Source organism: Limtongia smithiae (genome assembly GCF_038497785.1).
Source record: "Limtongia smithiae strain NRRL Y-17922 unplaced genomic scaffold V1518scaffold_8, whole genome shotgun sequence".
Lineage (NCBI taxonomy): Eukaryota > Fungi > Ascomycota > Lipomycetes > Lipomycetales > Lipomycetaceae > Limtongia > Limtongia smithiae.
This window is the reverse complement of record NW_027117629.1, coordinates 620,735-648,097: the sequence shown is the minus strand read 5'-3', so window position 1 is coordinate 648,097 and position 27,363 is coordinate 620,735. Positions and strand designations below refer to the sequence as shown.

The 27,363-nt window shown below is 53.4% G+C and overlaps 11 protein-coding genes across 11 annotated transcripts; 3 read left to right on the top strand and 8 right to left on the bottom strand.

The window, feature by feature from the left end:
- Positions 1-21: 21 nt before the first annotated feature.
- Positions 22-853, bottom strand: V1518DRAFT_320891 (mitochondrial 37S ribosomal protein uS8m). Its single transcript, XM_066901146.1, has one exon. It carries the CDS (start codon positions 637-639, stop codon positions 172-174), a length of 468 nt encoding a protein of 155 aa, XP_066758893.1. The 5' UTR covers positions 640-853; the 3' UTR covers positions 22-171.
- V1518DRAFT_419129 (uncharacterized protein) lies at positions 819-2,119 on the bottom strand. Its single transcript, XM_066904692.1, has 3 exons — positions 1,759-2,119; positions 1,465-1,681; positions 819-1,400 (listed from the first exon to the last, which is right to left on the bottom strand). Exons 1-3 carry the CDS (start codon positions 2,053-2,055, stop codon positions 964-966), a joined length of 951 nt encoding a protein of 316 aa, XP_066758892.1. The 5' UTR covers positions 2,056-2,119; the 3' UTR covers positions 819-963.
- A 110-nt stretch (positions 2,120-2,229) lies between these two features.
- Positions 2,230-3,626, top strand: V1518DRAFT_419126 (CDK-activating kinase assembly factor MAT1-domain-containing protein). The gene is made up of 2 exons (XM_066904691.1): positions 2,230-2,327; positions 2,380-3,626. Exons 1-2 carry the CDS (start codon positions 2,291-2,293, stop codon positions 3,363-3,365), a joined length of 1,023 nt encoding a protein of 340 aa, XP_066758891.1. The 5' UTR covers positions 2,230-2,290; the 3' UTR covers positions 3,366-3,626.
- V1518DRAFT_419125 (putative cysteine protease atg4) lies at positions 3,400-5,027 on the bottom strand. Its single transcript, XM_066904690.1, has one exon. The coding sequence runs from the start codon at positions 4,978-4,980 to the stop codon at positions 3,730-3,732; it is 1,251 nt and encodes a 416-aa protein (XP_066758890.1). The 5' UTR covers positions 4,981-5,027; the 3' UTR covers positions 3,400-3,729.
- Positions 5,028-5,128: 101 nt separating this feature from the next.
- V1518DRAFT_320837 (major facilitator superfamily domain-containing protein) lies at positions 5,129-7,044 on the bottom strand. The gene has a single exon (XM_066901145.1). The coding sequence runs from the start codon at positions 6,935-6,937 to the stop codon at positions 5,276-5,278; it is 1,662 nt and encodes a 553-aa protein (XP_066758889.1). The 5' UTR covers positions 6,938-7,044; the 3' UTR covers positions 5,129-5,275.
- Positions 7,045-13,065: 6,021 nt separating this feature from the next.
- Positions 13,066-14,562, bottom strand: V1518DRAFT_367793 (uncharacterized protein; the record flags this gene model as incomplete). The annotated part of the gene is made up of 1 exon (XM_066901239.1): positions 13,066-14,562. A coding segment is annotated over one exon (1,497 nt), but the record flags the coding sequence as incomplete, so codon positions are not given.
- Positions 14,563-16,184: 1,622 nt separating this feature from the next.
- On the bottom strand, positions 16,185-19,003 carry V1518DRAFT_419114 (kinase-like domain-containing protein). The gene is made up of 6 exons (XM_066904689.1): positions 18,881-19,003; positions 18,729-18,815; positions 18,578-18,679; positions 18,269-18,530; positions 17,863-18,219; positions 16,185-17,812 (listed from the first exon to the last, which is right to left on the bottom strand). The coding sequence occupies exons 1-6, from the start codon at positions 18,937-18,939 to the stop codon at positions 16,250-16,252; spliced, it is 2,430 nt and encodes an 809-aa protein (XP_066758887.1). The 5' UTR covers positions 18,940-19,003; the 3' UTR covers positions 16,185-16,249.
- Positions 19,004-19,018: 15 nt separating this feature from the next.
- On the top strand, positions 19,019-21,802 carry V1518DRAFT_419111 (VID27 cytoplasmic protein-domain-containing protein). The gene is made up of 4 exons (XM_066904688.1): positions 19,019-19,314; positions 19,386-19,605; positions 19,659-19,816; positions 19,870-21,802. The coding sequence occupies exons 1-4, from the start codon at positions 19,196-19,198 to the stop codon at positions 21,680-21,682; spliced, it is 2,310 nt and encodes a 769-aa protein (XP_066758886.1). The 5' UTR covers positions 19,019-19,195; the 3' UTR covers positions 21,683-21,802.
- On the bottom strand, positions 21,674-23,210 carry V1518DRAFT_419110 (putative diphthamide synthesis protein-domain-containing protein). The gene has a single exon (XM_066904687.1). The coding sequence runs from the start codon at positions 23,141-23,143 to the stop codon at positions 21,812-21,814; it is 1,332 nt and encodes a 443-aa protein (XP_066758885.1). The 5' UTR covers positions 23,144-23,210; the 3' UTR covers positions 21,674-21,811.
- Positions 23,211-23,418: 208 nt separating this feature from the next.
- On the top strand, positions 23,419-25,691 carry V1518DRAFT_375132 (uncharacterized protein; the record flags this gene model as incomplete). The annotated part of the gene is made up of 3 exons (XM_066901490.1): positions 23,419-24,318; positions 24,583-25,464; positions 25,515-25,691. The coding sequence occupies 3 exons, from the start codon at positions 23,419-23,421 to the stop codon at positions 25,689-25,691; spliced, it is 1,959 nt and encodes a 652-aa protein (XP_066758884.1).
- Positions 25,692-25,776: 85 nt separating this feature from the next.
- V1518DRAFT_419107 (pyridoxal phosphate-dependent transferase) lies at positions 25,777-27,323 on the bottom strand. The gene has a single exon (XM_066904686.1). It carries the CDS (start codon positions 27,302-27,304, stop codon positions 25,820-25,822), a length of 1,485 nt encoding a protein of 494 aa, XP_066758883.1. The 5' UTR covers positions 27,305-27,323; the 3' UTR covers positions 25,777-25,819.
- Positions 27,324-27,363: the final 40 nt, after the last annotated feature.

The window sequence follows — 27,363 nt, the reverse complement described above, 5'->3', positions numbered from 1 at the left end:
ACCATCGCTTGCCCTTAATATATCCTGTGTATGTGCGTGCAACTTGAACATGCTCTGCAGTTCATCCCGCCACAATCGCGCTATAGATGCGCAAGACTGTACTGCGAGCACTTTCACCTCCTCAGGATTGCTATTTCGGATTCCGTAGTCGCACCAACAAAAAAATACAGATTATCTGAATCGTGCAAGTGCCATACCACCGCGACCGATCTCTAACGCCTCACGGCTCTCCAATATGCCCTTGTCTGTGCGGATAAACATGAGCTCGCCGGGAAGGATAGGCTTCACGTTGCGGATGGTCTGTCCCCGCAGGAGGTAGCTGAGTTCCTCCTTGCGCAGCGAAAATTGCTTTCTCGGATTCGACACCGTCTGTGCATGCGACATCACGGGTACGTAGTCCTTGTACTTGAGCGTGACCCATAGCCGCCGAGTGGCCACGTTCGCCGGGGTAATTTCCGTTGGCAGTAAGTCTGGACCTTTGTTATCGCCAATTGTGACAGCCGAGATGAGACCGTGCCGGTACAGACCGAGAAGAATTCCGAGATGCAGTTTCGTGTATTGCACCGACGTGAGCGGCGTCTTCGCGCGACCGCAGTTTTGCAGGTGCGAGCACACGTACGAGAGGTTCTGCAGCGACATGTTGCAAAGTGTAGCAATCAATTCGGCGAGTGTACCGGGCGCCAAAAGGAACCTAGAGTTGAAGTATTGTGATACAGACGAACGACGTGGATATTATGCAGTGAAGTGTTCGGAGTGCAGGTTCTCGAATTTTTGTTCCCGCGACTCAAATTCGACATCGCGCAAACTCTATCCTCAACAAGGTTTTGTGGTTGTCTGGTCCGGTTCGACATGCTACATATTTGGTTTAGGAAGCAATTGATGTGCAGTTTGAGTAGTCTAGAGATTCATACATAAGCAAAAATAGCAATGCCCAGCTTGCCGGTAATATTATGATATATGTGGTCAATTGGCGTCATGCGTATCGTCCTCCGGCGTCTCCGCCACAATAGCTCTCGGCCCGAGTAGGTGCTCGGAGACTCCATTCCCAAGGAACGATGTCATGCCACGGTCGATGCCGCTCCAGGATCTGATTGGCGTGAGGAGGAAGCGCGGGAGGACGCGAACGAGCGGCACGAGCTTTGCGTACACCGGCAGCGCGACTTTTCCTTGTTCACCGCGCGAGAGAGCAAGAAGGATACGATCGGCAACAATGCGCGTGTCGAGAACTGGCGCGACAATTTTGTGGCGCGTGACTACGCCTTCGAAGAGGGAGCTTGTCATCTGGCCTTGCACGACAAGCAAGGTGCGCACGCCAGATGCAACGTTTGCGTTCGCGCCAACTTCGTATGTCAATGCTTCGTAGAGTCCGAGAAGACCGCTCTTTGAAGCGGCGTATGCACCTAAGTAGGAGAACACATACAAGTTAGCGAGAATAGACGACGCCTAGGCGGCATTAACTCGTACTAAGCTTGACAGGACCAATGTAAGCTATGACAGAGGACACGATAACGACGTATCCGCGGCGCAGCTTGAGCATGCCAGGTAGGAATGCCTTAACGGTGTAGAACTGGGAGTGTAAATTGACCTCGAGACATTTATCGATCTCCTCGTAAGACAGATCAAGCAGGGACTTGCCCTGCGCGATGGCGGCGTTGTTGATGAGAATAGTGACGTCTCCGATCTATACAAGAACACAGATAAACAAGCTGCATAAAAAACAAGTGGGGTTAGGCAAAGTTATAGAACACATCTGCAGACCTCGCGCTTGATCACCTCTGCGGCATCAAGGACCTGTTCAAGAGAAGATATGTCACACTTGACGTAGTACACGCCCTCAAGTTGGTCCTCTGGCATGATAACGTCCAGAACTACCACGGGAATCCGCTTTGCGCGTAGGCGCTTGACTGTCGCGGCACCAAGACCGTTTGAGCCGCCGGTGACCAGTGCGACATCCAGCTCAGGGTCGAGGTAGTCCAGCGAGTAGCCTCGGGCGAGGCCGTACAGCGCTCCCGCGGAGGATAAGCCTAGGTAGGAGAGGATTTTGTCGAGAATCATGGCAGGAGAGCAGAAGACAACGGGGAAAAGGGAGGGGCGACGAAGAGGAGGATATGGAGTGAGGGACGTCGAGACAAACGCGATGCGACTCGGCCTCAACCAGTCTAGTGCCGGCACGTGACCTTTAGGAACGCCCCCCGCCCCCGCCTTTTCCCCGGTCCTCAACTTCCCCCAGCGCACGACAGCTATTCCAAAGCTCACCTTCCTTCCTTTCTTTATATACGCAGACACCACGATGCCGACTGCGGAAGAGCTTACGCAGCTGGAGGACGGTACGTAGACTGTCCGCCCCTTCTCGCTTCGACTACTAACTTCTGTCCTCAGAGGTCTGCCCCGTCTGCAAGCTCGACGCGTACATGAACCCGTCCATGCGCTTCCTGATCTCGACCGAGTGCTACCACAAGATGTGCGAGTCTTGCGTTGACCGCATCTACTCCACTGGTCCCGCGCCATGTCCACATACGAACTGCAACCGCATCCTGCGCAAGAACCGCTTCAAGCGGCAGACATTTGCCGACGTCGGCGTCGAGCGCGAGGTCGATGTTCGCAAGCGTGTCGCGCGAGTTTTCAATAAACGACCAGAGCAGTTTGCATCACTACGGGACTACAACGATTACCTTGAAGAAGTCGAGAGTGCGATTTTTAACCTAGTGAACAAAGTTGACGTCGAGGCCACGGAGGCAAAATTGCGCAAATATGAATCCGAGAATAGATCCACCATCCACAAAAATGCGGCTCTCCAAAGCCGCGAGATGGAGACCGCCGAGCTTGCACGACAGCTTGAGGAACGCCACCGAATCGACCAGCGTAAGGCCGCGATCGAGGAGTCCCGTGCCGAGCAAGAGCTCAAGCGTGATGCTGAGCGAAAACTCATCCAGGACCTTGCGAACGCAAGCGAGGGCGACGCAGAAATTATCATGCGCAAGTCCGCGGCTTCCATGCAGCGCGGACTTGCACTGAAAAAGTCTTCCGCCCGACGCGGCACAAAGGATGCGCCGACGAGTAAGTCGTTCGAGACAACTGCGCTTGCAATGCTCAGCGCGCGCGAGAAGCTCGCCGCGCCGTCGTCGCTACCCATCTACTCTCCATTCAATGCCATTGCCAGACAGTACTACGCCAACGACCTGTACACTGTCCGAAGCCACTATTATGATCCGTTTCTTGACAGCATCGAACATGATGCTCAAGCCAAAGCCGCAGGATTCACCGTCAAAAACGTCTACGAACAAGTCCTGTTTGATGCATTCATGGGCATTGGGTGCATGATAGAGGAAGAAAAGGCTCTGCCGTCACAACCGGCAACATCATAGTCTCTGAGGACGATCGACACATTTGCATTAGCGGCGTTAAGTTTTACTGTGTATCCATATATTGACCTACTCGCATTCTTTTCTTGCGGTGGAGCTAAATGCAAAGCTATTATAACGAGTAAGAAGGTTCGAACTTAGCCCTGGTAGAAATCATAAAAAGAACTTTACACCATTGTGCTCCTACCAAAAGCACACGCCCAAGAGACAGTGAAGAGATCCTTCAATTCATCGTTCACATATTAATAAAAGACACCGACAAACAGATATCCCATGCGCCGAGCAACAAATGAAGCACAACAAAATCACACGTCCCATGCAAAATCCAAAAACCTCATGCGAGCAATGCCACATTTATGTAAGTTAATTAATCGCTATTATAATTACTCTCGACTGGCAGCTGCGACCTGGATATGTGTATAAAGTTCGTCTTGGAGAACTCCCGCATCCGTTTGTACCAGTCCAGCAGGTCGTCGTACGAGGTCACGAGGAAGCCGATCAGCATACTCGGGTCCATGTCCTTGATATCGACGTTCTGTATCTTGCGCGAGCGCGTCGACTCCCTTTCTTCAGGTGTATATTCGAGCAAGCCGTCACCGTTCGCGCTGTATTCTGTCTGAGCGCCAGTGGCGTGACTGTCGTCTGGCAGATACCGCAGCGCTGGCCGATTTTCGTGCGGATCGAGATAGAAAAAAGTAGACGACTGGAAGCCGTAGATATAGCACGACTTTCGCGGCTGTCCTCCAGCAATTCCGACGGTCTGTGGGATACTAAGCGCAAATCGCAGCGCTTCATAGTACGCTTTGGCTATCTTATCCCTCCCGAGCTTCGTCGCCACAAGAATCAACGTAGGCGTGAACACTTTCTCGTGTGATTCTGTGTCAATATTTGGATCTTCTTTGCCATACGCTGTATCGAGCAAACTATCCTCATAGATATCCGCGAGATCAGACGCGATATATACGCGCAGACCGCACTGTGGAGATTGGTCTACCAGAATGCGCGTGCACTTCGCCGCCGCAGACGGCCCGAACCAGTTGCCCGGCGCAATTCCAAACGACTTACTGCCGTGTGCGACGTAGTTGTGAATCGAGAACGGCGCGCGTGGGTCGTCTGCGAATAGGCGGAGCAAGGCGTCATTGCTCGTCGGCGGTGGCGTCGTTGTCACTGCGGATGATGACGCACGTAACCACAGCTGAGTGATACTGTTTGCGAGCAAAGTTTGCGTAGACCGAATCATGCAACCCCAGCCCGCATCGCTTGTATATCCCTGTTGCGTCAACGACGCCAGCTGACCGCGCAGCAATACTGATGTAAGGTGGATTGGCGACTCGACTGATTTCGGTATCGTAGGAAAGTCATAGCGATATGTAAGCAGATACAACTTCCCGACCGCAGCCTTCAGCTCCTGTAACCGCTTCTCTAGCTTCTCGTTGTGTTCTGCCGCCGCGGCATCTGATACCGCGTCCGCAGACGGCAGTGTGCTGTTAGCTGGACTCGAGGCGACCACGTTGCCGAGTATCGTGATGGGTTCGACATCACCGCCAGGCATCACGCGTAGTAGAGTTTTTTCCGGATCCAGGTACTGGCTGACCACTCTCGAGAGGCTCGCCATCATGGTTGTGAGCGACGTCTTCGCACTGTGGCGGGCGAATTGATCTTGCGTCGTCAAGTCTGGCAGAGGACACGGGGTGGAACAAGACCCTTCAATGCGAACAACACCAGCACAGTCGCGCCGCTGTACGCACGATCGATCAGATCAGCGAGGAACTGGATTTATGTGGATACTACAGCTATATATGGCGTTACGATCCAATGCACACATGGAACGAAGAACAGTCTATAAAACACTAAGCAATTCTAAGTGAATATATCAACAAAACTAACAATAAATCAAATATGCAAAGATGCGTCTAGTACTTGCTGTTCATCTTGATCAGGTCAGAATCTTTCTCAATATCAACATTGGGGTTAACCTCATAGGACTCTGCAACGACATCCTTGCCCTTGTCGAACTCCTGGCCAATGATGCTATCGGGTCTCTCCTCAATTGAGAGCGCAGACTCGCTCGCAGAGTAGTCGACAAGCATGGCACGGTCGACATAGAGACCGTACTTATTCTTTACCAGACCACGACGCTTGACGTCCCACAGATGCGCGCGGTGGCAAGTGTAGATGGTTCCGCAGTTGACAACAGCGCAGCCAAACGCAGCCCAGTAGCCCCACGGGTAGTGCGGCGCCTTGGTGGCGGGGAACGCGACAACGGGGAACCAAGCGTACATGCAATACCAGATGACGTTACCGATGGCAGGGAGATAGCCACGAAGCTCGGTGTCGTCCTGGAACACCTCGGAAATCCACGCCATAAATTGGGAGAAGAATGAGGAGCCAATGAAGGGGATGATGTTGGCGGCGAACTTGAGACCGAAAGGCACGTTCCAGATACCAAGCACGAGGTTACCGAAAATGTAGGGAATGCAGCAAATCATGGCGAGCTGCCATCTCCACCTGGTGAGATCAGAAATGATAGCGAAGAAGTAGCCTGTGACGAGCGCGATGGCGTAACCGATGGTAGGCAGGATATTGATCATGTCGACATCGTAGCCGATAGCCTTGAGCCACAAATTCATGTAATCGCCAGCACCGGTAATATAGACGGAGTAAGGCGTAATGAAAGCCCAGAATCGCCAGCTGGTAAAGATGCGCAAGAATCGCTTGACGGTCATTTTCTGGGTTCCTTTCTTGCCGACTTCCGCCATGCGCCGTAAACTATATTGGATATCACGATCCGTCATCCAGACGGCCGTGCACTTGTCGGGGAAATCGGGAATAGCAAAGTAGCCGTAAAACGCAATGGGAAGCGAGATGCACCCGTCAATGATGAAGAGCCATCTCCAGCCAGCAATTCCGCGGACACCGTTCAAGTTGTTGTAGATGCCAGCCTGCAGATAACCCGAGAACATGGACGCCATGTAACCAGTCATATCCCAGATAATAACACGCTTGGCGATCTCGTCGGGCTTGTACCAAGAGCCGATGATCATCATCATGGTGGGGTAACAGACACTCTCAAAAATGCCTTGCAAGAAACGGAAGCCATAGATGTAAGGAGCACCAGTCGCACGGGCGAGAACCATGACACAAATGGTCCAGCACACTTCGCAGGTCGGGATCAGCCGAGACGGGCGGACCTTGCTGAGGATCATTTGGTTGGGAACCGAGCCGATGAGGTAGCCGCAGTTGAACAGAGTCGTGAAGTAGTTGTATTCATTGCTATTGAGAGCGAGGTCCTCCTTCATGCCGGACACGTAGGCATTGCTGACGTTCTTCTGGTCCAAGGACTTGATCCAGTAGGACAGCATGAGATAGAAGAGAATGCCTCGGTCGATCTTGTCAACATAGCGGCGCTCACCCGGGGGCTTGCGAATGGTCTCCCAGAAGAAGGAGAGCGTGAGACGCCATTTGGGGCACTTCCAGTCCGGCGGATCGTAGTAGGGATCGCAGGTAGGATCTGCCGCGATCATCTCCATCGTCACCTCATGGCGGTTGAACGGCCAGATAGTCCGGTGTCCCATGTCGAAGCTAGTAGCTGGCGAAATTCAGATACCGAACGTAGCCGAGTGTGTGCCCTGCCAGTGCAACACAAACGTACGACGACGGAGGGGTATATATACAGACAGACATCAGATTGACGGACAGTTTAGCTCAGCTCACAAGGACTGTTATCGAGGAAGAGTTATGTGATAAGCAGGACTATCTCGAGACACGCCGTCCGAGCTCACGTGGCGATGATAGGTACCGCGCGCACGCCGCCACGACTCTCAGCGAAGGCCAGGTTTGCTGCTGCACACAGAACAGATAGCAGGCTCTTCCGGGGTGCCGTGCCAAGCGCCGCCAAGCCATGCCTCTGGCCTTCGTCGTTCTCCTCGTCCAGCGCCCGGCGGCGACTCAGCGTCATGCGACTCGCCCGGCGGCGGCCCTCAGGAGTCGTCGACACCCACCGTGCCGTAGCTATCCAGCTGCGGTGACATTCGCAGCAGCAGCAGCAGCAGCAGCCGTCCCGTAGACAGAGACCGGAGCCCTACTCGGCTACGCTGCGTTGTGGCGGCGGCACAAGCCTCAGCGGCAAGCGCCAGTGCGCACGACTGTGCGAGCGCTCAGAGCGCCGCGACCATCCCCGGGCGCGTCCTGAGCGCGCCAGCAGGCCAGAGCTCCACTCGAACCGCACGGAGTCCGGGCAAGGTTGCAACCGTGCGGACACTCCGACGGCTGCAGCGCCCCGCCGCAGACCCACGACCCTGCCAATCTGTCCAAGGCTCCGAGCCCCCAGCACTCATCGTCAACTGGCAATAGCAGCGGCCTGCCTAGAACTCTTCTGCGGACTTGGCTGTTGGCAGGAGATGTCCTGCTTGCGAGCGCGCTGCCTCGTCCGCCCGAGATCGCCCTCGGCGTGCTCGGCAGGGACCTCAAATGACGCCAGACAGTGCGCGTGCTGAGAAATGGCGATCTGCAGCACGGAGCGCAACCCCGGCAGCACGCCATGGGCAGGTTTATCACGACGCTGCCGCTCGTGATCCGTCCACCGGCCCGCCAGGGCAGCGAGGGCAGCGCGCTCGTGCAAGAACCCCAACTGGACTAGCTTTACGTCGGCTCGAAGGGAGGCGAAATAAGCCGCGATTATTCTGCTCGCATATCAGCGCCGAGCCGCCCCGGCCCCCAGGCGTTGCAAATTCATCTCGATGGTCCCTGCTGAACTCTGTGTGATTGTGCGTCCGCTTTCGACCTTGTGCCACAGGCCCTGCCTTGCTTTGTTCATTTTCATTCAGCGGTTGGCAAAACAGAACTGCAGGCGCCGACGCGGTCCCGGTGCTCATATTCCCGATGCGAAATTACAATATTGCGTGGCAAATTGTTGTCGGCAGGCAGCACAGTAGTGCACATGTTGAGATACGGGAGTGAAACTTGGCGAAAGAAGACTCAAGCCACTGTTGCCACCGCAAGAGTTTGAGTCAAGTGCCTTGCCAATCGCATCGCGTGCGCTACAGTCCGAGAGCGCGCGGTCTGCGACCTCGCTGGTTTGGCGTCCTCTCCGAGCTCGGTGAAAACTCCCTACGGCATCACAGACCTGTGCTCCACTTTGGCCACAGCGTGCTCTTTATCAGTGCAGCCTGCGTCAAAGCATGCGGACGTGCAAGTGAAGGCTGCTGCGGATCGTGCCCTGCTCAAATGAAAGTATGATAAGATTTGCGGGTACGCAGCCTTATACACTACAGACTCCTGGCTTAGTGCCACTACTCTAATTCCGCGTGCTTAGACGTACCTGCGCTTTGCTCCTTAGGGCCCCCGGCTTGGGGTCCGGGCAGTACACGCAGCTTACGCAGTCTGGGTGTTTGCAGCATCTGGCGAAGGTAGGGGCATCGGGTCGAACGTGCACGTAGCAGCTGCGAATGGCGAAAACTGATCGAAATCGCAGTACAGCTGATACCTTGACAGACGCGAATCACAGCCGAACAGGGAAGCACAGTGTGAACAAATCAGGGGGCCCTGTTCGCATTCTAGCTCCAGCCACTTGCTGCCTTCTGAGCTTGTTCTCTGTGCAGTTGCAGCCGACAGCTCTATGTCGTCCCACATGACTACCTCATTCTAGCATGGATGATCCCATCCGATTTCCACCACAGAGATAGCGTATACGATGGCCGCCGGCGCCCGCCCGTGGCGTTGTGGGCTTCCCGCTGGCGTCGAGCATGTGGACAACGTTGCGGACCCTCACGAATTCGCGCTAGCCTCCCTGCTCGCACACCTCGTCCTCGTCATCACCAGCTAAGACTAATCTGGAGTTCTTCCAGCTGTCTTGTTGCTTCGAGCCTCGTCTCGTGTCAAGGGCAGGCAAGACTCAAGACGGATGAAAGTCTATCCACTTGTCTCCTGACTATGAGGGTAGCACGGATGGAGGAGTCAACTACTTCTTCACAGATCTCGTGATCCGCGACCTCCGGCAGAGCTTCTCCGGGTGTCTCTCCATGTCCTTGTCATCGTCGACTATGCTCGGCATGATAGAAAGCCAAAGTGCCGCTATCTTTTATTTTTTCTCCGAGATGTCAAAAGTCCGGAGATTCTACAGCCGACTTAGCCCAAGCTCCTGCGAGCTCCAGCTTCCTGTGCTTAGTTAGTGGCAGTTTGATTGCTTCAATAATAGGCTCCTCCTTGGCGCGTCCTTCAGTGACTTTGGCGACTTGGTCAGAGAGTAAGATTGCCGCATTGTCCGTCGGCTGCTATTTGCACTTGGCACATTAGCAATATAATGCTAAGCGCACGACTCAGAAGTGGCAGATAAGCAAGATGATAATATGTCTGCACTAGAATTGTTTCTTGTAACTAGAGGAACGAAAGTCTCTGTAGTCACATAAATTTACCGCAAGCTCGATGCAAATACTTGTAGAGAGATGTCCGCAGAATTCACTATGCTGCAGTACTACTTGTCAAATTGCCTGTACCGATCTCTAAGTCAGCTCTCATGTCGACTCAACTAGGTAGACATGACAATGATTTACGACCTGGGGTCACCATCACTGCTATAACAGTAGTAGTCACGGTTGTCTCAGCAGGAGAGCAGGTACTGAGAATGCTGAATCAGGTTTGAGTCGAGCTCACAAGCCTGTCCCAATATCATATCAGTTCTCAACAAACACAGCTTGACCATAAGACACAGCAAGCTATCGCGCACAAGATGGGAAAAACACTGAGTAAATACTAGTTCTTGCGAATGCGGCAGTAGTTGCAGTTAACTAGTTAGCTGCAACGCCGGCATATATAATTCATAAGAGCAAATCCCAAGTCGCTGCGGCGATAATCGCTTTGCCAGACGAAACTCTCTGTTTCATAAGTAGGTCGCTTGGATCGATAGAAGATGGAGTTTAAACACTTTCAGAGATCTGGGATCCTGGAACATAGAAACTGAGCGCCCGTTTATCGTGGTCGTGATCTTTGAAAGAGGGAGCACCGGATTCAGCTGCCAGCATGGAGGCTTCAAATCGAATAGACTAGCGAATTGTGCTAGCGTAGCTAGGACGCTTCCTTGACATTTGGTTTACACGCGGATTTGCACTCAGACGAGCTGCGGCGGTGCGTGGCTGATTATCATCAAACTATCGCGAACTAGGGGGTCATCTCGAGTTTGACGAACAGCCAACAGTGTGAGCTAAGAGACACAGCGACCACCAACTTGTGCAGATCAAGAGGATGTACGTAAGCCATTTTGAAGCTTGCAGGAATGGGTGACTCGGATGATTGAGCACTCGCGGTGACCAGGAGGGCCAGCACGGGTGCGTGCCGTAAAAAACGAGCATGGAATATGTTGAAGAACCACCAACGATCGATAACCTGATAAGACACAGACGGACCACCATACACCATGACGGTGGCGTCATACGCATGAGTTATAGCGCAATCACCTAGCATTGCCAGCTTGTGATGCGCACATTGGTTTGCTACCTCCGTGCTTAGGCCGCCGCCAGTTCGGGCCACATTGCAGGTACCCATCTACCGGTCTATGTGTGACTGCACCTCTTCTATTCTCAACAGAGACTACGACCTAAAGTTGAAGCTGCCGTGACGCACTCTATATACACGCCTCTTACTTGCTCTTCACGAGAAAATGCAGAAATCGTGCATTGTCGGCATCGCCGTTACTGTCGATACAACAGCGATCAGGTACTGTGGTCGATCGATTTCAAGGGCATTGTGTTCGGCAAACTTATGCCCGACTAGCGAAATGAACAACTGACAGCAGCATGACCGAGAGCATATAGTTTCAACTGCGCAATTTAACGGCTTTGAGCAAGCGGATATAAATGTTGAGCAGCTGCACTACTAGCAAGATAAAAGTCGGAGTCTCCGCCTGCGTGTACCGCACGCGCACTGCACTGCCGCTACTGCGATGACATCTCAGTCCCATTGTGTTGCTTATCCATGAACATTCAAATGTTTAAATGATCGTTCTCACTTCCAAGTACTGCTCTTTATAATACTCTTGTTTAAGGCTACACCGGGAATCTGCTGTGCAGAGGACTGTACTTGTGTTGATAATTAGCGGACGAAGAAGACAAACGAGACGACCGATATGAGATACTTGACCAAGCAGCAGAGATATTCCAAGAAACCAGAAACCGTTTGCTCAAATACTACGAGACTCTAACCATGCATTATTGTCATGTCGTATTCCACAATTATGAAGGAACTTGGACGATCTGAGTCGTGAATTACGAGGAGGATTAGGACTAGAACACGCCAACCACGACACTGAAGAGCCGCAGTCTAGCGAATGCAATAAGTGGCTTCAACCTTTCACTCAAATAATCGCAAAGAGTTCTAATAGAACAGAACCAGAATTAATGCACGTAGGAATTAATAAGCAGGTACTTTGTCAGCGCGATTGGACGCGAATAGACTTTACAGAAGATCGCGACGAAAATTGGCCAACTCGCCCAGTTTGGTATGCTCCAGCGGCCCACGATGACCTTCGGTTTAGGGCATCATAACCAACCCTCCATCGCGCGTCGGGGGCGTTGCAGGCTCCAGCAGATCGTTACTCGACTAGGGCGCAGTGGAGCCTGCAACTGTACGCAAGTTTTTGCGATTCGCTACTGTTGATCTCTTGGTGCCAAATGCCAAGGTCGGCATCGGGTTGTCATGGGCTTCGCGAAACGATTGCGTATTGGTCCCTGCCTCGCCAAGAGCAATCAATTTCATAAACTGTGCATATATCCTCTCCACTAATGATGATTGCACATCTGAACTAGTCTTCGCTGCCGACAGGATAAAAGTCGACGGCGATGTGCTTCCTACCAATTGTACACTATCGCCAATAACTCTCTGCTCGCCTATGATCAAGACCTGCAACATCTATCAATCGATTAACTGCTAGTTACTTGTTTTCTGATATTCCCACCCCTAACATCCAACGCTCCTATCTATGCTGTTAACTGTTGCTGATTGTTATCCATAATATTGAAGAGAGGAGAAAAAAGAAGTGATTATTCAAACAAAGCGAGAAGAGAAAGAACAAATGTGAACACTCAAAACAAGCTAGAATATAAGAGAATGACAAGTTAAAAAAATCACACAGTATCGCGCCTGTTCCCTCTGTAAGTGCATGTGTTATAATACAAGTTATGAAAACACAGTAGAACGCCAATTTCCACATGATGACTTGTAATGACGCGTAACTAGCAAAAACAAAATAAGCAAATGAGCATGTAAAGACTTGTTCCATTGCCAAAACCCGTAGATGTGCAACTGATAGTAGGATAAGCCCCATGATAAGTTTAAACACCCATGCGCTGTTCTTTTTTCGCTCAAAAATGAATGACTGTGCTGCGAGCGAAGAAAAGATATGATTCTCAAACCGAGCGAAACTGGACTAGTGAAACGAACGCAAAGGCGAATAATGAGGGCATCCAAATAAGAGACAAAGCAGGATCAGCGTTTATGCAGCATTGGATGTGACACCGATCATTGTGTTGTGACTAATAGCTTGCTGCTGCTGCTGCTGCTGTTGCTGTTGAGGTTGTTGTACAGGACCAGAGATGCTAAGCTTTGGTTGTGATGGCTGCTGTTGTGACTGTTGTGACAGTCCTATAGGAGGCGCGCCAATAGGCATCGGCGGTGGAGGTCCCATGCTGGTGGGCGAGTGCTGCCCACCGAGACCGTTGGAGCCTGTGCTCATCGAGCTGTTCTGACTGCTGCCGCCATTACTGCCGTTGTTTGATCGCACACCAAGTGGATTCTTTGAAAATGAAAGTCGAATACCGCCTTTGACACTGTTTGACAGCCCGCGTCCATATAGTTCAGTCAATGCACGCGTCGCGTATGCGACATCTTCAAACTCAACGAAACACATAGGCCCGTTCATCTTTGTGCGGAAGCACAGCCGCTTGTATCCACGCTGCCTGCTAAAGAGCGCCTTGAGTTCATCCTCCGAAGTATTCATTGGCAAGTTACCAACATAGAGCGTATTACACGGCGGGTTCTGGTCGGCGGGATTGGCGGGAGGAAGAACACGTCCTCCGCTCTGGAGTACATGCAACGACGCTGGCTGGCCACCAACTTGTCCTGACGATCCACTCTGCGGTACCCCCCCTCCATTCGTAGACGTAGGAGAACCAACGGACCCAGACAACGGCTGCAAAACCCCATTCGGCACAGACGGTGCATTGGGGAATGACGTTGGCGGAGAGCCACCTTGCAGTGACATGCTTCCGAACGCACGAGCAGGAACCGTAGCAGATGTGTTGCGACGCGAGACTCGGTCAGACTGGGACCACGGGCCTCCTCCCACAGCAGAGACTTGATCTTGTGAAAGAGCAGCGGATGCAACACTGTGCGACAATGCGGCAAGGTCATCATCGCGGTTGCCAGCATCCAGATAGCTCGTGCGCGGGAAATCGCCACTACCCGGTGAGAATGTTGCCCGGGGAGACGAGCTCGCTGCGAAGACAGAATCTGAATAAAGAGCCGGTGGCTCGGGACCAGAAGGAACAGTTGCCTGAGACGCGGGAGACAACGAATCGAAGAACTTCGACGACGACTTGCCGTTTGTGATTGGAGCTGTGGTGTGCGGTCCAAAATGGCTGTTTGATCGACCGTTGAGCGCGGGGAATGTCGCCGACGAGATCGGAAAAGAGCTTAGCGATGATGCTGACGATACAGACGGATACGAGAGACTGTGAGAGACCGGACCGGAAATCGAGTGATGTTTATGGATTGTGTCGAACGGATGCGCAGGCACGGCAGAGTTGGTAAGGACATCACAAATCAACGAACGGCTACTGTACTTAGGCGATGAGCTGCCGTTTTCGGATATCATGCCGTCAGCATAGAGATCAGGATGATCTAGCAACCAATCCCTTGCGTCGCAGGCAGCGCCGACGGACTTGAAGTAGGCGGTGCCAGCGCACGGCTTACTTCGACCATATTCGTCCGGCATCGAAGGCAGCAGTTCGCTGCTAAGGAAGTCTTTGGCAAATGTGAACATCACTCGGAACTCACGTTCCTTGATGTCTTGAGGTAAATTTCGGACACGGAGCATTGCAGTGTTGGATGGTGGCGAATAGGTGGCGGCCCCGTTCGCAGAACCCATAGTGGATAGCGGTGTCATGTCTGGCGGAGAGGCAGGAGGGTATGCTGTCATTTCGGGAGAGTATTGTTGGGATAATGATGGGGGCAACGAAGGCATTCTTATCTAGCGTTAGGAAACAAATCCCGGGCTGGAGAATAAAGGGGTGACTCACGCTTAATAGGATGCAGAAGAATAGTGTACGGCAGACGAAACCGATGTAAACATATAAAACGGTTGGTGCGTATGTCGCGGAGAAGAATAGTCGGTTGCGACGGGGAAGAAGAGCACGCCGAGAACTTAAAATGCAGGAGTTAGTCTGAGAAGAGAAGCCTTTCGCGATGAGCTTTCCCAATGACGCGAGGGTTAGGGTAGCGTCATAGGGTTAGGAGAAGAGGCAAAGCTTTGCGACGCCACGTACCAGAATACGGAGGAGGCCCTTGGAGCGCGAAAAAATTGTTCCCTGGACGTTGAGCCGGAGGCCAGAGCCGTGAAGGTCAAAAACGAGCTGCGAGCGGGAAGAAAATCTAACGAGTCGAAGAACTGGACGAGACTAGATCTGCGGGGAACGACGAAGACGAAACTGTCGAGTAAAACAAGGGGGAGGCCGGCCGCGTTGCGATCTCGAACGAGACGCGGAGAATATGTCGGCGAGCCAACAACACGCTCAGAATAGCGGTGTCAATACACAGGAGAGATGATGGATGCGACAAGTGGCGTCGTAGCGCTGTGCGGGGGTTAGATCACGCAAAAACTGCGGTGTCGGAGCGAAGAGCTGTGATGCACGACAGCAGGGTTGCGGACGACGCTGGGATGTTGCCGAGGCAGACAGATGGCGGCTGTGATATACCGCTGAGGTCGATTATACAGTAGCAGGCGCTGGATACGGGATCAGGCGGCGCGAGACTGAGGTCGAAATCGCGGCTGTGTGGGGTTCTAAGGGCGGCGGGAGGCGGTGATGGAAGGCCGCGGGGTGACGACGAGCGCGGCGACAGCAGGTGGAGATGGAGAGCGGGAAGAATTACTTCAGCACAGGAAAATGCAGACGGTGCAGCACCAGATTGAGAGATGATTGGGGAACTGGTGGAAGTCGGGGCAGAGAGAAGGGAAGGCAGGGGGAAGAGAAGCAGGAGGGAAATTGGCGATGGAGCGGCGGCGATGGTTAGTCCCAGCACGGAAGCCCTAGCCCGCCGTCACCCGGTCTGGGCCAGCAGCGGGACTAGACCTCATACGGCCTAGCGTGACTGTATTAGCCAATCACAGCAGCGCACGTGCAAGGGCCTTGTACTGCGCCAGCCTAGCTCCATGGCCTGACTCCGCAACGCGACCCCAGCACCTCATCTCGCATACTCTTCTTCCTCCTTCCCCTCTTACACGGCCCCCTTGTGAGGGTTGCACTTGCGCAACTTACCGCCGCCGATCGAACTGCGACGAGGTCTGGTCCGTGCCTGCTGCTGCGAGGCGTGTGCACGGCGCAGTGCGTCACGGCAATCGCCACTGCCACGAACGGATGAACAAGCGACGAAGGCGGGACAAAGATCTAGAAGCTGGCGCGGCCAGACCGCGACGACGGGGGAGTCGCTTGGTAGCAACGTCTAGCATAGGGTCAGGGCTGTCCCCGCCATGCCGCTTTCGGGCTTGCGGGGCCGCACACAGCCCCAACCCCTACTTCCAGCACGTGCTTCTCGCCACCCCGGCGTCTGTCGTTTCTCTCATGAACTCTCATCAACGACGCTCCCTTTATTTGTAATCAACGCAAACAAACTCATGCATCTCATGCGCGCCAGTACTGCGCAAAGTTGTGCAGCCGGTCTATTACCATCGGCAGAAACGCGCTCACCGAGTCATTGATCAGAGCCTGGAAGTGCACTATTGCCTCCTCCTCACTCATGTCCAAGCAGAACTTCTCCTTTACCTTGAACACAGCCTTATCCGGGTCGATCTTGATATCCGGGATGTTTGCGTCCACCATCAGCGCAAACAGGTTGAGAATCAGGTTTGCCGACTTCCGCAGCGTCGTGTAGGCCGTGAAGCAGTAGTTCCGGAACTTCTGGTAGTTCTCTGACGTCTCGCCACCCATACCCTCCACGATTTGTATCGGCAGCTTCATCAGTGGCGCAAACGGCTTCGGGTCCCGGCCCAGTATGTAGCCAAAATCTGCGTGGAAGAACTTCCCGTCCGGGCAGATCAGTAGGTTGTCGAAGTGCCGGTCACCCACTCCGAGAATATATGTAATCACGCAGTAGCCGGCGCAGCTTTTGATGAAGTTGTCCATCGCCTCCTGCTTCACGCCAAACGGCGCATGTGCGTCCGGGTTGTGCTCCTTCAAAAATGGAAGAATACCGTGATAGTCCGCCAGCGCTGCCGCTAGAGACACGCTCGGTACGAATCTCATCAGGCCGTCTGTTGGGCCTGTCGCGAGAATCCGATATGGCGTCAGCTTCAAGTCTAAATTCTCCTTTTGTAGCAGTCGATCCATGAGGCTGATGATTTGGATCACAAGCTGATCCTGCCGCAGGTCGTCGCCATTCTTGAACACGATCGGGTACTTGCCGCCGTCTGCCGTCTTAAACGAGATCCGCAGCGGTAGAAGACTACTCTTAAAAACACTAGACTCCTCCGGTATGACACCCACGATCTTCACCGACGCGTCCAGCGGCAGTGTTAATGGTTCAAAATTGAGCAGCTTAGGATCCGACAGGTGTTTCCGCAAATTGTCAATCTTCTTTGGTCGCGACTCTCGAGAAAACCGAAAGTCCCGCGCGAGTTGCGAGAACTTGTGCACAAAGTCCACTTGTCGTTTCAGAACAACAGTGCGTCTCGATGCACCAGGAATCTTGGCAATCTTACTCTCGTACGAGTCGCGGATTTTTCTGTAGAGCTTCTTGCTCTCGCCGTCGTCAGCCTCTACAGAAACGAACCAGTAGTAATAGTTTCCCAAAATCTCGCTCTTGATTGCGCGACCCTCGAGAAAGCGGAACAAACTCGATGTCTTGTCGGCCTCACTACTGTCGAACTTCAGAGCCTGGACTAACTGCAGCAAGTATAGCTCCAGCTCTTCATCGTCGGCCTTCCGTAACCGATCGACCGCGTAAGACCGCACCGCTGATATTCTGAATGACGGACCTAGGAGTTCTAGTGCATCGTCAACATCGATCTCAACCCATTTCGGCAGAAGCTCTATCGCTGTTCCGCGCTCTCGATCATCTTCCCACGCAATCGACTTCACGAACTTTGTGAGCGCACGCTTGTCTCGTGTAAGATAGTATCTATATTTCCAGATCTTGTTTTTGTCAACCGCTGACAGTTCCTGCACAGGCGGGTAATTCAGGATTTCCTATGACAAGTCAGTATGCTGCAATAGTCCGTGCGACATAGTAATCTCACATTCAGCTCGTCTCTAGTCTTTGGATCCGGCTTGAGCTCTTTATCCATATTCTCGTGACTTCGCAGCAACTTTCCATGTTTTGCTTCTTCTAGATTTTCCTTAGCCGCATCTGGATCGTACACCTTGACGACAGGGTAGCTCGGCGTTATTTCTTGAATTGAATCCAACTCGAATTGGTGATATGTCCGGTCGCTATATAGAATAGGGAAGTCGAACTTTGGAAATTGAATCGAGAGCACATGCTTGTAGGGCTGTTTGGATACCTCCTCCAAGTGCTTAATTTCGAGCTGTCGTAACGCTAGCTTGTCAAACCACTGCAAGTTGGTGGGATTGTTGTAGTCCTTTCGTTGTAGTCTCTGTAAATTATTAGCAACTATCTTGCTGTGTAATATCCACCGTACGCACCATCGCCAAGTCGTCCTCCGCCTCAGGGATATAACTCGCGGTAGTCGAGTCGGTCATACCATCCGCTTCGTGATCAAGGAAGACAGATAGATTATGAACCCCGCGTTTCAGAGTGAAATCTCTCTCGTCAAAAAGCTTGATAGTTGTTCCACCATAGGGAATGATCCGGCGCGAACCGGCGATGTCCCATATTGTAATCGCGAGCTGCGCGGTGACGGGGAGATGGCATATCGATATCGGCAGCTGTAGCCATTCGTTCCATCTGCATCTCATTAGCTGACAAATACACATCTTACAAGCTGAGCATACCTCCGTCCGGTCTCGGGGTTCTTATGTGTGGTCCGGACCGGTGCCGTCAGCGGCTTTGAATCTGCGAAGAGCTGTACAGTGACAAAGAGATCCGATGTGGGGCTAACCGATGGTCAGTGGCATTGTACACGCGATAACATACACCGCCCACCTCGTATTGGATCCAATTTGCCGTATCTCTGGGTTCTCGAGGGTAGTGGTGAACGGTACCGGTGGCTTGACGCCCTCAAGAGCGCCGCTAGATGGGTATACAGTTAGTCGCGCGCCTCCCCAGTAGTCTGTTCGGCAAATGCACAAACTCACATTTTCACATGGACCGGGAAATCTATTTGCTTTGAAAAGCACACGGAAAAGTCCTCCATCCGTGCGAGTGCCGGTACCGAAGACGCTTATCGGAGACGCGGTCGTCGCTGCCGCTGTTCGTGCTCTAGTTCCTCCGGGAAGTAGTTGCGGTCGGTGACGTAGGGGATCTTCCACGTGACCAGTGTAAACAAAAAGCTTATACCGTAGCAGCAATACTACAACGCCTCTGTCTTTTTGCCATTCGCACAATCCTTTTATTTGCCACTTTTGACCGCGCAGGGCTGCGTTCTGCTCGGCCACTCAAGCGTATCTGCGATGAATTTTTTGAAACGCGTGCTTGGAAGCTCGCCGAAGCAGGAGATCGTCTCGATCCCCAGTGGGAGTTTGTACCTGTTGCGTTCGCGTAATTCCGTTAAGGCCTCGTCTGAATGCATGTAAGTGTTGTGTGTTTAATGGTGGTGGAGGATTGTGTGGGGTTGCGAATGGTAATACTGACGCGACGCAGATTCAAAGACGCGGTAGCCTTGATCCGACGCACAACTACAGAGTTCAACTACCAAATCGTTGTTCAACGTGCGTGGGAAGAAGGCGAGGAACAGCTCGAGGAAGAAGGCGACGAGGATAGCTTCGATGAGTACACGTTTTTAATTGACGAGGCGCTGCATTTCAGACGTTCAAAGAATAACGAAGGACTCACGATCTTTGCATGGGAAGATTTGTCTGGGGTAAGTCACGTCCATGATTTAGCTGACGGCGAAAGTGCTAACGTGGCTTATAGGATCCCGGCGATTTGTGCGAGTTTCTGTGCGACGAGAGTGTTGATTATGCCGTAATTGATGATTTCATGCGTGTCGCGCTGCATTGTCAGTACGAGCGTAAGTACAGCAAATCTTCGAAGCTGGCAACTCAGGATGAGCTCGATCAGTTCAAATATGAGTACGTAAACCCGATATACACTTATTTACACTAGCAACTAACATCCGCTGTAGAGGTCCCACTGCGTCACCGCCATCACCGAAAATCTTGTCTCGCAGATCCTCTGTGATCACACCGCTTACTCCGGTGACCCCACAGCGCAAGACACGCGATTCGTCATTTTCGACACCGGTGTCGGAGACTAAGGCTCCTGTCCCGGCCACACCAGGTCAAGTTGTCTACCTGCAGTTGGCGAGCAAGGATGTTGTGAGTGTGTTTGGATCCGACAAGGCCGAGTTGCACCTCTTTGATGCTGCTACCGGGGTATTTAACCTCCAGGACGAGGAAGTTACCGCTACCGTGAATGATCTTGGAAATTGGAAGTATTGGCTCACCATTTGCGGCAAGACGAAGGATTGGCTCGGATTCGCGATTATGCAGGAAATCAACCCTGTGTTCAACTACGATCACCTGTCGTTCATCTTCAATCATTACACAGCTGATGGATCTGCTTCGTCGTGGTTGCTACATTTTGCCAACGCCGACGTTATGGAGCATTTCCAAGAGATCTTAATGCGCGCGTTATGGGAGTCGCTGAATCAGGCGAGTTGGTTGAAGACCGCAGCCGACGAACGCGAGTACGTTCTTGACGCGTTCAATGCAATGTCGCTGGATGACAAGATTGAAGAGGATGAGGAAGAAGACGAGTTCCTGGACGCACAGGAAGGCGCCGACACGGAGCGCTACGACGCAGACGAGGACTTTGAGGACGAGCAGGGGAATGAGAAGTTTACGGGTGAGGGCGGCGGAAAGAACAGCCAGCTTGCAGTTGGATACAAGCACGATCGGTCGTTCGTTGTGCGTGGGAATAAGATCGGCGTGTTTAAGCACACACCGTCCAACAACCTTGAGTTTTCAACCACGATCGAAAACCTGCGGACGCCGCAGGGCAAGTCGTTTTCGCCGTCGAAGGTGATGCTGCACATCGAGGACTCGAGCATGATTCTGCAGGACCCAAATAAGCAGAACAGCTTGTTCAACATGGACTTAGAGTACGGCAAGATTGTGGACGAGTGGAAGTTCGACGAGAGCATGCCGATCACCTCTTTTACGCCGTCGAAGAAGTTCTCGCAAATGACCTCTGAGCCGACGTTTGTGGGTATTTCGGAGAAGAGTTTGTTTAGGGTGGATCCGCGATTATCAGGAGATAAAGTGGTAAATTCTGAGCTACAGACGTACACGACTAAGACCGCGTTCACGTCGGTTGCGACGACGGAGATGGGCCATCTTGCAGTTGCGTCGGCCAAGGGCGACATCCGGTTGTATGACCGCTTAGGCATCCGTGCAAAGACGCAGATTCCGGCACTCGGCGAGCCGATTGTCGGTCTGGACGTTTCAGCGGATGGTCACTGGATTCTGGGCACATGCAAGACTTATCTGCTACTCATCGACGCAACGATCCGGGAGGGCAAGAACGCAGGGAAGGTCGGCTTCGAGCGGAGTTTCGGCAAGGACTCAAAGCCGCGGCCAAAGTGCCTTCAATTGAGCCCAGAGCATGTCGCGCAGATGCAGTCTGAGACCAAACAGGGCCTGTCGTTCACACAGGGCCATTTCAACACCGGCGTGAATTCGAAGGAGACCACTATTGTGTCGAGTTCCGGGCCGTATGTGATCACGTGGAACATGAAGCAGGTGCTCAAGGGCGACAAGATTGCTTATACGATTAAACGGTACAGCGACCGGGTCGCGGCGGACAACTTCAAGTTTGGCAGCGACAAGAACGTGATTGTCGCGTTGCCGGACGACGTCGGCATGGTGAGCAAGCAGAGCTTCCGGAAGCCGACCCGGGAGTCGATAGCGACGCCAGTGAAGATCTATCGGGGGTAAACGCGGCAGAACATGTGTATATTAGAATGCGGGTGTACAATAGTAGTAATAGCCTAGTCGATTCATGATTTGTAATGTAACTAGTAAGTAGTCAAGAAATAAAATTTTTTTATTGCTTAATTACTTGTGTTATCGCTTTAGCGACTCGCGACCGAGACCGTCTTTGGCGTAGTAGTCCATCTTGTACGGCTCAGCGGTACCAGCAATGATGTCTTGTAAGTCACCCCACAAATGAAGGTCGCCCCAGGCGATGCTAGCTTCGTACGGCGTAAGCAGCGGCTTCGCGAACGCGTAACCCCAGTCGATGGAGAGCCTTGGGCACGCGACTTGGACAAATGCGTCGATATGTTCGAATTCGGCCAGTTTTTGAGGGAATATTTCAGATAGCAGGATAAGTGTGTATGTAATGCCCTTCCCCTCGAGATTTCGTTTTATCTTGTCAAAGGTAGCGTAGTTGCCTTGCCGACCGAGCGTCCCGAGAATGAGACCGACATGCTTCGCGTGCTTCGCAGCAGAGAGCAAAGCGTCGCGACGGACGGCTAGCATCTCGGCATGCGCATACTCTTCCTCCGTGAGCTTGCGCGAGTAAGGATCATACCTGTACGCAGGCAAGCCCGGGTTATGAATCATTGCGGATTCGAGATGGAAACGACCATCGCCGATGTACACAATTGCGTCAGTCTTTGTCGGATCGATCCGCGGTGCGGTACACCCGAGCAGTTCGCCTCGTGAAAGCGGTACGATTTGGGGGACGTCGATAGAGATGGATTTCGCTGTGTGTTCCGGGAATGAGGCACGCAGGGCGTGTAAGGCGGGGTTGAATTGAATCGTGCCAACCACTGCGAGACGGGTGTTAGGCGAGAATGCTGCCTCGAGAGTATTGGAAAGATGCCCGACGTCGATGGAGATTGTGACGAAAACGTATAACACACGCATCGAGGTGACGTCTACGGGAACGAGACATGAATGTGCGTAGTGGATGAGTAAATCGCAACCCAACGCGGCCGCAGTATAGTCATCCACGCAGCATGCACCGTACGTAACGTCGCCCATGACAACAACCTCAACACCGTCGCAGAAGCGCTCGAGAATGTCAGCTATAACACACGAATAGATGAGTAAACCCTCCGGCATCTGCAGCGCTACACGGGCACAATTGTAGCGGCGGATATGCCACACACATTTGTGCACTTCAAAATCATAGTTTGCGGGAAGAAGCGCAATGGCCTGGTTGAGAGCTTCGTCGTGCAGAATTTCAGCCGGGATTTGCGACATCAACGGTATCCGCGGCACACGCTTTGCAGTAGGACGGATGCGTACAGCAGACAATGTCGCTGAGTCTGTGGCAGCTGCGCCCTCTAGCTCAGCTGCGGAAGCGACAGTCGCCTTGCTACCGCGGCCAGCAAACCTCCGCGGCGCAGTTCGGACGAGCGGTGGATCTGTGAGGCCTATTAAGGGCATCTTGGACGTGCTCGATACGGGGAGTGCAAGTGTTCGAGTAGGTGAAGATGACCCAGACGAAGACGTGCTCAGAGTCACTGCAGCATGTGTGTACTATCATGCGGGCCGAGCATCACTGAGACGCGCGCTGCGGATGACGCATGACCGTCGCGGACTTCGTCACAACCGCCGTGTCCATGACCGCGAACAAGCGGATCCCCAACGATTCTGCGCTTCCACCCTTTTCTCCATCGCCTCCGCCACCCATGCCGCCTCCGTCATAATCCCAATTCTCCATGGCGCCGACCTCCAACGCCTTCTTAACCACCGCTGGCGTCGGGTCCCCGCAGCACCAGCAGCCGCCGCCTATTGATCCCCACCATCGCATCTGGGTCCGTCGTCCCGCCGGTGCGGCCACCACTGTCGCCGTGACACCGGGTGACATTGTTGACGACCTCAAGTCCGCCCTCATTGTCAAATATGCGGCATCACTCGGCAGGTTTCACGACGCGCCGGATTTGCAGATCCGCATGCGCATGGCGGCGGCGCACGCCAACAGCAGCAACAGCTCCAGCAATAATTCGTCGCGGCGAAGGCGACGGGGTGATGTCGTCCGCCGTGAGCTTGCGCTATTAGAGGAGCAACAGCAGCAGCATCAGCATCAGCACAATGCGGTGTATGACGACGAAGAGCGGGTACTTCAGCCAGACGAAGTCCTGCAAGGTATACTCGACAAATTCTACCCAACCGGAATGCGCATGAGCGACGCGTTCATCGTGGACGTCCCTGAAGACCATGTGTCTACTCAGGCACTGGCGTCCCGCGATCTGCAGCAGCAGCAGCAGATCTTCCGCGGCGCTGGCGTCCAGCGACAGCATCTGCAAGCTACGCTTGGTGCCGGCGCTTTCGACTACACGTCCGACGACGAACTTGCTGCGGTGCGGCAGCAGTTCAATGTGTCAACACAATCGCTGCCTGATGCCGCGATGTTCCATTCGCACGGATCGCCGCTTGCAGGCGGTGCACCACCGGGCAGGTTTCACGAGGACGAGCGACATGGACACACACATGCGCGCACGTCGTCCGCGGACGCGTATGCCGCTGGTCAGCGTATACCTGGACGCAGCAGACAGGGTGGACATAGCCCGACAGCACGAGTGCCAAGTTCGCTGGCGAACAGTGTGGTCACCAGCCAGGTGACTAGTGGATCCTCGACGGCGCAGCAGCAGCAGCAGCAGCAGCATCAGCAGCAGCAGCAGCAGCAGCAGCAACAGCAACAGCAACAGCAACAACAACAACAACAACAACAACAACAACAACAACAACAACAACAACAACAACAACAACAACAACAACAACAACAATCGCAGCAGCAGCAACAAGAACAAGAGCAAGAGCTACAACAGCCTCAACAACAGCTTGATCAAGACGGATATCCAGTTGGCTCAGTGCCGCTGCAGCACACAACATCGAATGGATCGTCGAGGCCGCAACCACAACCAATCCAACACCACCTCCTGGACGGTGTGCATCTCCACAGCAGCTCGTCGCCCGAAGACGCTGCACACGGAACTAAGTCTCGGACTGGCGGAAATGGTGGTACGGGAGGCACGACTATTGGAAAGTTGCCACTACAGAACGCGCCCATGAACGGCGCCGATAACATAGACGACGGTCACCGAAAGAATGGCGATCTGAATAAATTGGATGTGGATTCGGGGACGCCAGAGAACTCGAACTCTGTCACGCCAGTCGGCACGGTGACAGCGTCTCCGAACGGGTCGTCGTCTGTCTCGTCTGCGTCGTCGTCACAACCGCCCTCGAACACAGCCACACAGTTCAAACCGCGGACCCGTGGTAAGAACGACAAGTCACCGAGTCTGCCGGCATCGCTTCTGGACGGACTGGTACCGCCGATTAAGGTGCTCATCGTGGAGGATAACCCAATCAACCAGATGATCCTGGAGACTTTCATGCGCAAACGGCATATCCGCTCGAATGTGGCCAAGAACGGACGCGAGGCGATCGAGAAATGGAGGGAAGGCGGGTATCACCTTGTTTTGATGGACATTCAGCTACCGGTACTATCCGGAATCGAGGCGACGAAGGAAATCCGACGACTGGAGCGACGAAACAGAATTGGCGTGTTTGTAGATAAGGAAGGCGGGATAATCAAGGCTGAGGACGTGCTCCCGCCCCATCGGTTTAAGAGCCCGGTGATTATTGTTGCGCTTACAGCTAGTTCGCTGGACAGCGATCGACGCGAGGCTTTGGCGGCGGGATGTAACGATTTCTTGATCAAGCCAGTGAGTTTAGAGTGGCTGCAGCGAAAGATCACCGAGGTGAGTTTGATTTGATATTCGTTGTGTGAATTGTTACTAACTTAAAATAGTGGGGCTGCATGCAGGCATTGATTGATTTCGAAGGCTGGCGCCAATGGAAAGGGACAGATGAGGACGGCAACGGAGGACAGATCTTGTCAGCTTCCTCGTCAGTCACGAATCTTAGCACAAACAGCAACGGGAATTGGCGCCGGAACAAGTCTTCGTCACGGCAGAAGGGAGGCTGATTCGGGGCTAGGATATATGTGAAAACGGTAAAAGTTGTTACAATATACAGGCGTGGGGGTGTTGGATTTGGAGTGGTAGCTAAAGTGCGCAGTAGAAATGTTTCTATTAATTAAGCTAAGGAAGCAGGTCAGTCAGAGTGAATGTAAGGCTTGAGGAGACGTAGCCGCTCAACAGCCTGGTCGAGGTAGTCGTCGGTCTTGCAAACGGCAAAGCGGAGATATTTGTCCGCGAGATGCGCGTGCATAGGGAGGTAGAACTCAGACGGTGGGATGGTGACAACGCCGAGCTCGCGGATCAGCCAGTATGCCATGCGGAAGTCCTTCGCGCGGGTGCTTGTGGCCTCCGCAATATCTTCAGGAAATACATAGTCGGCAGGAATGCGTACTTTGTTGAAGTTTACGAGCACAAAGTAGCCGCCCTCTGGTGCGGTGTATGTGAGGCCGAGTTCGTCCCAGACTTTGTTGAAGCGTGCGAGCTTGGAGGTGTACGCCTTTACGTGGTCGGCGAAGAAGGTGTTTTCGGGAAGTGAGGCCTCGCGGAGCGCGACAGCGGTGCCTTCTTGCAGAGGGCTATTCACGCAGAAACAGATACGCGTATGCGCGGCCGCGACGTACTTGATGAGCTCAGGCGGACCAATCAGCCACCCCACACGCCAGCCGGTGGCTGCAAACGTCTTTCCAGCCGAGCCGACTGTGAGAGTGAGCTTTCCAAGTGCGGGTGATAGCGTCGCCAGACGTGTGAACTCAGTGTAGTACAAACGGTCGTAAACCTCGTCTGCCAGCACGATGATATTGTGCTTCACAGCAAGCGTCCCGATGCGCTCGAGTTCCTCTCGCGAAAAGACCTTACCGATCGGGTTGTGAGGAGAGTTGACGACGATCATCTTCGTGCGGGAGCTAATCTTGGCTTCTAGGTCCGCAAAGTCGACGGTCCATTCGCGAGAGGACACGGTGCGCTGGTCGTTGTCGGGCGGGGGGATAAGGGGTGTATACACGACTTTTCCGCCAGGCAACTCAATGTTGGAGATGTACTGATCAAAGAAGGGCTCAAACACAATCACCTCGTCGCCTTGGCCTAGGAACGCAGTGAATGCCGCAAACATGCCCTCATTCGCGCCGGAAGTCACAACCACGTCGGTCTCCCAATTGATCTTCCTCTTCAGCGACGGCTCATACGCCGCGGCCAGCGCCTGCCGCAGACTTGGCCGCCCCCGAGTGTGCGAGTACTGATTGCACGAGACATCGTTCAGCGCGGCCTGCGCGGCGCGGATGGCGAACTCTGGAGGGTTGTAGGAGAAGAAGCCCTGGCCAAGGTTGAGCACAGGGAAGGGAAGTGAGGACTGTGCTTCCGCAGCGGCCTCGTTGACGATGGTCCACACGTCCTTGGCTTGGTTCGCGATCAGGGGATTCGGAGTTGGCAGGACGACGGAGGAGGCGGGCGCGGCTGGGTCGAAATCCGGGGTAAACGCGATGGCAGCGGCAGCAGGAGCTGGGGCGGTCACGGTTGTGGTGGTGGACATGTCAGGGTAGCGGCCGAAGATATTGGGGCGGGAGTATTTGAGAAGGGAGGGGGAGCGAGGCATGGTTAGGTGCAGGTGGAGGCGAGGGGGCATTGCAACCGACCGAGGAGTGCGAAAGGCGAAGCTGGCGAGGTCCAAACGCGAACCAGAAA

Coding starts and splice junctions, on each gene's coding strand:
- V1518DRAFT_320891 (XM_066901146.1), bottom strand. CDS start 639: ATGTCGCTGCAGAACCTCTCGTACGTGTGCTCGCACCTGCAAAACTGC.
- V1518DRAFT_419129 (XM_066904692.1), bottom strand. CDS start 2,055: ATGATTCTCGACAAAATCCTCTCCTACCTAGGCTTATCCTCCGCGGGA. Junction 1,682..1,758: donor CAGAGGTGATCAAGCGCGAG/GTCTGCAGATGT, acceptor GTTCTTGTATAG/ATCGGAGACGTCACTATTCT. Junction 1,401..1,464: donor CATTGGTCCTGTCAAGCTTA/GTACGAGTTAAT, acceptor TCTCCTACTTAG/GTGCATACGCCGCTTCAAAG.
- V1518DRAFT_419126 (XM_066904691.1), top strand. CDS start 2,291: ATGCCGACTGCGGAAGAGCTTACGCAGCTGGAGGACG. Junction 2,328..2,379: donor GCTTACGCAGCTGGAGGACG/GTACGTAGACTG, acceptor TTCTGTCCTCAG/AGGTCTGCCCCGTCTGCAAG.
- V1518DRAFT_419125 (XM_066904690.1), bottom strand. CDS start 4,980: ATGATGGCGAGCCTCTCGAGAGTGGTCAGCCAGTACCTGGATCCGGAA.
- V1518DRAFT_320837 (XM_066901145.1), bottom strand. CDS start 6,937: ATGGGACACCGGACTATCTGGCCGTTCAACCGCCATGAGGTGACGATG.
- V1518DRAFT_419114 (XM_066904689.1), bottom strand. CDS start 18,939: ATGGAGGACTTTTCCGTGTGCTTTTCAAAGCAAATAGATTTCCCGGTC. Junction 18,680..18,728: donor CAAATTGGATCCAATACGAG/GTGGGCGGTGTA, acceptor ACCATCGGTTAG/CCCCACATCGGATCTCTTTG. Junction 18,220..18,268: donor CGGAGGACGACTTGGCGATG/GTGCGTACGGTG, acceptor AATAATTTACAG/AGACTACAACGAAAGGACTA.
- V1518DRAFT_419111 (XM_066904688.1), top strand. CDS start 19,196: ATGAATTTTTTGAAACGCGTGCTTGGAAGCTCGCCGAAGCAGGAGATC. Junction 19,315..19,385: donor AAGGCCTCGTCTGAATGCAT/GTAAGTGTTGTG, acceptor GACGCGACGCAG/ATTCAAAGACGCGGTAGCCT. Junction 19,606..19,658: donor CATGGGAAGATTTGTCTGGG/GTAAGTCACGTC, acceptor CGTGGCTTATAG/GATCCCGGCGATTTGTGCGA.
- V1518DRAFT_419110 (XM_066904687.1), bottom strand. CDS start 23,143: ATGCCCTTAATAGGCCTCACAGATCCACCGCTCGTCCGAACTGCGCCG.
- V1518DRAFT_419107 (XM_066904686.1), bottom strand. CDS start 27,304: ATGCCCCCTCGCCTCCACCTGCACCTAACCATGCCTCGCTCCCCCTCC.